We start from the raw sequence: 7,605 nt of genomic DNA on the forward strand, positions 1-7,605 counted from the left end.
AATTCTTTTCAATACTTTTGAATTCCACTTTGGAATTGGAAGGTATTGAAATGATGAAAGATTGAATTCTTTTCAATACTTTCGAATTCCACTTTGGAATTGGAAAGTATTCAAACGATCGAAATTTCAATTCCATTCAATACTTTCCAAAACCGCCGAGGGATTAAAAAGAATTGAGATAATTTTCAATACTTTTCAATTCACTTTTTTAATCAGGGTTATCCTCTAATTTAACAAAATACTTTGAGGAATAATTTATATTGTGAATAATTAAAATAAAAGCTATTTAATTAAATTTATTTTTCGTCTAAGTATTTACTAATAACGTCTAATAATAATAATAATAATTAATTAATATTACCTTTTCAAACTTTTATTTTAATTATTAAAAACTTCATGACGATGATTTTTTTTGGTTCTAAGTATTATTATTATTATTATTATTATTATAATTATTAATATTATTATTATTATTATTATTATTATTATTATTATTATTAATATTATTATTATTATTATTATTATTATTATTATTATTATTATTATTATTATTATTATTATTATTATTATTATTATTATTATTATTATTATTATTATTATTATTATTATTATTATTATTATTATTATTATTATTATTATTATTATTATTATTATTATTATTATTAATATTATTATTATTATTATTATTATTATTATTATTATTATTATTATTATTATTATTATTATTATTATTATTATTATTATTATTATTATTATTATTATTATTATTATTATTATTATTATTATTATTATTATTATTATTATTATTATTATTATTATTATTATTATTATTATTATTATTATTATTATTATTATTATTATTATTATTATTATTATTATTATTATTATTATTATTATTATTATTATTATTATTATTATTATTATTATTATTATTATTATTATTATTATTATTATTATTATTATTATTATTATTATTATTATTATTATTATTATTATTATTATTATTATTATTATTATTATTATTATTATTATTATTATTATTATTATTATTATTATTATTATTATTATTATTATTATTATTATTATTATTATTATTATTATTATTATTATTATTATTATTATTATTATTATTATTATTATTATTATTATTATTTATTATTATTATTATTATTATTATTATTATTATTATATTATTATTATTATTATTATTATTATTATTATTATTATTATTATTATTATTATTATTATTATTATTATTATTATTATTATTATTATTATTATTATATTATTATTATTATTATTATTATTATTATTATTATTATTATTATTATTATTATTATTATTATTATTATTATTATTATTATTATTATTATTATTATTATTATTATTATTATTATTATTATTATTATTATTATTATTATTATTATTATTATTATTATTATTATTATTATTATTATTATTATTATTATTATTATTATTATTATTATTATTATTATTATTATTATTATTATTATTATTATTATTATTATTATTATTATTATTATTATTATTATTATTATTATTATTATTATTATTATTATTATTATTATTATTATTATTATTATTATTATTATTATTATTATTATTATTATTATTATTATTATTATTATTATTATTATTATTATTATTATTATTATTATTATTATTATTATTATTATTATTATTATTATTATTATTATTATTATTATTATTATTATTATTATTATTATTATTATTATTATTATTATTATTATTATTATTATTATTATTATTATTATTATTATTATTATTATTATTATTATTATTATTATTATTATTATTATTATTATTATTATTATTATTATTATTATTATTATTATTATTATTATTATTATTATTATTATTATTATTATTATTATTATTATTATTATTATTATTATTATTATTATTATTATTATTATTATTATTATTATTATTATTATTATTATTATTATTATTATTATTATTATTATTATTATTATTATTATTATTATTATTATTATTATTATTATTATTATTATTATTATTATTATTATTATTATTATTATTATTATTATTATTATTATTATTATTATTATTATTATTATTATTATTATTATTATTATTATTATTATTATTATTATTATTATTATTATTATTATTATTATTATTATTATTATTATTATTATTATTATTATTATTATTATTATTATTATTATTATTATTATTATTATTATTATTATTATTATTATTATTATTATTATTATTATTATTATTATTATTATTATTATTATTATTATTATTATTATTATTATTATTATTATTATTATTATTATTATTATTATTATTATTATTATTATTATTATTATTATTATTATTATTATTATTATTATTATTATTATTATTATTATTATTATTATTATTATTTCTTTGTAAGTTAAATGCTCAGGGGGTTATCCCCGGTAGTCCGACTCTACCGAGGGCCTCACCTGAGCGCCAAATCGTTACTGCTGCGATGCTTCATCAACAAGATGATCAGCATGCGCAGCAGGCCAAGTTTCGTTGCCTAAGTAGACGGAGGGATCCAAGAATTACAGCCTTTTGCATCCTCGATGCCAGAAGCTCAACTTGCGCTGAACAAGTTGGTATTCTAGCCAATGCAGATACAAAAGACTGTTTCATCCCTCCTAGGACGCCAACAATGAGGACGACAAGTTTGACACGGTAACCTGGGTAAAGTTTGCCAATTTCGAACAGGAGATCCTGATATATCTCGTGTTTGTGCTCTTCTTTAACCGTAATGTTATACTCAGCAGGAGCTGAAAACTCAATGACATAAATGTCACGAGCGGTTTTATCGAAGAGCACAATATCAGGTTTGTTGTGATCTATTTTCCGCGTTGTTGCGAATGGCACGTTCCAATAAATGCGGCAACGGTCATTCTCAACAACTTGCGGAATATCTCCTGGCAGATAAGGCAGCACTGGTGTTTTGTCGATACCGTGCGTATGTCTAAGGTGGTAGTAGAGTACTCGCAGAGCAGCATTATGACGCTGGATGTATGCACTTCTTGCCAGCACAGGACATGCTGACAAGAGATGCATAAGCGTCTCAGGATGTTGCTTACACACCCTACACGATGTGTCGGGTAGCTGCATCTGGAGTACTTTCGCACGGTATTCGAGGGTATTGATTACACCATCTTGGCAGGCAAAAATATATCCTTCGGTCTCGGACATCAGGCCAGCTGACTTAAGGAAGGAAAACGTCAGCTGGGTGGACAAGCCATGGTCACGCACGTGTTTGAAGAACACGCTGTGCATGGACTTGTCCATGTGTGTACTGAGCAGTTTTTGCTGCTCAGCATTCCTGACGACACTCTTAAATTCCTCCTTAGGGAGTTCAATAAGAGGGTTTACTCTTCCGAGACCGAGGGATTTTGCCGCGTACTTTGCTGCCTTATATAAGAACGCTCCCTTCTGCAGATTCTCATGACTATGAACAATCTGCATAAGGAAGTTATTATTATTATTATTATTATTATTATTATTATTATTATTATTATTATTATTATTATTTCTTTGTAAGTTAAATGCTCAGGGGGTTATCCCCGGTAGTCCGACTCTACCGAGGGCCTCACCTGAGCGCCAAATCGTTACTGCTGCGATGCTTCATCAACAAGATGATCAGCATGCGCAGCAGGCCAAGTTTCGTTGCCTAAGTAGACGGAGGGATCCAAGAATTACAGCCTTTTGCATCCTCGATGCCAGAAGCTCAACTTGCGCTGAACAAGTTGGTATTCTAGCCAATGCAGATACAAAAGACTGTTTCATCCCTCCTAGGACGCCAACAATGAGGACGACAAGTTTGACACGGTAACCTGGGTAAAGTTTGCCAATTTCGAACAGGAGATCCTGATATATCTCGTGTTTGTGCTCTTCTTTAACCGTAATGTTATACTCAGCAGGAGCTGAAAACTCAATGACATAAATGTCACGAGCGGTTTTATCGAAGAGCACAATATCAGGTTTGTTGTGATCTATTTTCCGCGTTGTTGCGAATGGCACGTTCCAATAAATGCGGCAACGGTCATTCTCAACAACTTGCGGAATATCTCCTGGCAGATAAGGCAGCACTGGTGTTTTGTCGATACCGTGCGTATGTCTAAGGTGGTAGTAGAGTACTCGCAGAGCAGCATTATGACGCTGGATGTATGCACTTCTTGCCAGCACAGGACATGCTGACAAGAGATGCATAAGCGTCTCAGGATGTTGCTTACACACCCTACACGATGTGTCGGGTAGCTGCATCTGGAGTACTTTCGCACGGTATTCGAGGGTATTGATTACACCATCTTGGCAGGCAAAAATATATCCTTCGGTCTCGGACATCAGGCCAGCTGACTTAAGGAAGGAAAACGTCAGCTGGGTGGACAAGCCATGGTCACGCACGTGTTTGAAGAACACGCTGTGCATGGACTTGTCCATGTGTGTACTGAGCAGTTTTTGCTGCTCAGCATTCCTGACGACACTCTTAAATTCCTCCTTAGGGAGTTCAATAAGAGGGTTTACTCTTCCGAGACCGAGGGATTTTGCCGCGTACTTTGCTGCCTTATATAAGAACGCTCCCTTCTGCAGATTCTCATGACTATGAACAATCTGCATAAGGAAGTTATTATTATTATTATTATTATTATTATTATTATTATTATTATTATTATTATTATTATTTCTTTGTAAGTTAAATGCTCAGGGGGTTATCCCCGGTAGTCCGACTCTACCGAGGGCCTCACCTGAGCGCCAAATCGTTACTGCTGCGATGCTTCATCAACAAGATGATCAGCATGCGCAGCAGGCCAAGTTTCGTTGCCTAAGTAGACGGAGGGATCCAAGAATTACAGCCTTTTGCATCCTCGATGCCAGAAGCTCAACTTGCGCTGAACAAGTTGGTATTCTAGCCAATGCAGATACAAAAGACTGTTTCATCCCTCCTAGGACGCCAACAATGAGGACGACAAGTTTGACACGGTAACCTGGGTAAAGTTTGCCAATTTCGAACAGGAGATCCTGATATATCTCGTGTTTGTGCTCTTCTTTAACCGTAATGTTATACTCAGCAGGAGCTGAAAACTCAATGACATAAATGTCACGAGCGGTTTTATCGAAGAGCACAATATCAGGTTTGTTGTGATCTATTTTCCGCGTTGTTGCGAATGGCACGTTCCAATAAATGCGGCAACGGTCATTCTCAACAACTTGCGGAATATCTCCTGGCAGATAAGGCAGCACTGGTGTTTTGTCGATACCGTGCGTATGTCTAAGGTGGTAGTAGAGTACAGCATTATGACGCTGGATGTATGCACTTCTTGCCAGCACAGGACATGCTGACAAGAGATGCATAAGCGTCTCAGGATGTTGCTTACACACCCTACACGATGTGTCGGGTAGCTGCATCTGGAGTACTTTCGCACGGTATTCGAGGGTATTGATTACACCATCTTGGCAGGCAAAAATATATCCTTCGGTCTCGGACATCAGGCCAGCTGACTTAAGGAAGGAAAACGTCAGCTGGGTGGACAAGCCATGGTCACGCACGTGTTTGAAGAACACGCTGTGCATGGACTTGTCCATGTGTGTACTGAGCAGTTTTTGCTGCTCAGCATTCCTGACGACACTCTTAAATTCCTCCTTAGGGAGTTCAATAAGAGGGTTTACTCTTCCGAGACCGAGGGATTTTGCCGCGTACTTTGCTGCCTTATATAAGAACGCTCCCTTCTGCAGATTCTCATGACTATGAACAATCTGCATAAGGAAGTTATTATTATTATTATTATTATTATTATTATTATTATTATTATTATTATTATTATTATTATTATTATTATTTCTTTTTAGTTAAATGCTCAGGGGGTTATCCCCGGTAGTCCGACTCTACCGAGGGCCTCAGCTGAGCGCCAAATCGTTACTGCCGCGATGCATCATCAACAAGATGATCAGCATGCGCAGCAGGCCAAGTTTCGTTGCCTTAGGAGACGGAGGGACCCGAGAATAACAGCCTTTTGCATCCGCGATGCCAGAAACTCAACTTGCGCTGAACAAGTTGGTATTCTAGCTAGTGCAGACACAAACGACTGTTTCATCCCTCCTAGGACGCCAACAATGAGGACGACAAGTTTGACACGGTAACCTGGGTAAAGTTTGCCAATTTCGAACAGGAGATCCTGATATATCTCGTGTTTGTGCTCTTCTTTAACCGTGATGTTATACTCAGCAGGAGCTGAAAACTCAATGACATAAATGTCACGAGCGGTTTTATCGAAGAGCACAATATCAGGTTTGTTGTGATCTATTTTCCGCGTTGTTGCGAATGGCACGTTCCAATAAATGCGGCAACGGTCATTCTCAACAACTTGCGGAATATCTCCTGGCAGATAAGGCAGCACTGGTGTTTTGTCGATACCGTGCGTATGTCTAAGGTGGTAGTAGAGTACTCGCAGAGCAGCATTATGACGCTGGATGTATGCACTTCTTGCCAGCACAGGACATGCTGACAAGAGATGCATAAGCGTCTCAGGATGTTGCTTACACACCCTACACGATGTGTCGGGTAGCTGCATCTGGAGTACTTTCGCACGGTATTCGAGGGTATTGATTACACCATCTTGGCAGGCAAAAATATATCCTTCGGTCTCGGACATCAGGCCAGCTGACTTAAGGAAGGAAAACGTCAGCTGGGTGGACAAGCCATGGTCACGCACGTGTTTGAAGAACACGCTGTGCATGGACTTGTCCATGTGTGTACTGAGCAGTTTTTGCTGCTCAGCATTCCTGACGACACTCTTAAATTCCTCCTTAGGGAGTTCAATAAGAGGGTTTACTCTTCCGAGACCGAGGGATTTTGCCGCGTACTTTGCTGCCTTATATAAGAACGCTCCCTTCTGCAGATTCTCATGACTATGAACAATCTGCATAAGGAAGTTATTATTATTATTATTATTATTATTATTATTATTATTATTATTATTATTATTATTATTATTATTATTATTATTATTTCTTTTTAGTTAAATGCTCAGGGGGTTATCCCCGGTAGTCCGACTCTACCGAGGGCCTCAGCTGAGCGCCAAATCGTTACTGCCGCGATGCATCATCAACAAGATGATCAGCATGCGCAGCAGGCCAAGTTTCGTTGCCTTAGGAGACGGAGGGACCCGAGAATAACAGCCTTTTGCATCCGCGATGCCAGAAACTCAACTTGCGCTGAACAAGTTGGTATTCTAGCTAGTGCAGACACAAACGACTGTTTCATCCCTCCTAGGACGCCAACAATGAGGACGACAAGTTTGACACGGTAACCTGGGTAAAGTTTGCCAATTTCGAACAGGAGATCCTGATATATCTCGTGTTTGTGCTCTTCTTTAACCGTGATGTTATACTCAGCAGGAGCTGAAAACTCAATGACATAAATGTCACGAGCGGTTTTATCGAAGAGCACAATATCAGGTTTGTTGTGATCTATTTTCCGCGTTGTTGCGAATGGCACGTTCCAATAAATGCGGCAACGGTCATTCTCAACAACTTGCGGAATAT

The 7,605-nt window shown here is 31.7% G+C and overlaps 1 protein-coding gene across 1 annotated transcript; it reads right to left on the reverse strand.

Moving 5' to 3' along the window:
* Positions 1–1,299: 1,299 nt before the first annotated feature.
* On the reverse strand, positions 1,300–2,187 carry LOC130669607 (probable serine/threonine-protein kinase clkA; the record flags this gene model as incomplete). The annotated part of the gene is made up of 1 exon (XM_057472593.1): positions 1,300–2,187. A coding segment is annotated over one exon (888 nt), but the record flags the coding sequence as incomplete, so codon positions are not given.
* Between the last annotated feature and the right edge of the window lie 5,418 nt (positions 2,188–7,605).

Source organism: Microplitis mediator, chromosome 6 (genome assembly GCF_029852145.1).
Source record: "Microplitis mediator isolate UGA2020A chromosome 6, iyMicMedi2.1, whole genome shotgun sequence".
NCBI classification, from domain to species: domain Eukaryota; kingdom Metazoa; phylum Arthropoda; class Insecta; order Hymenoptera; family Braconidae; genus Microplitis; species Microplitis mediator.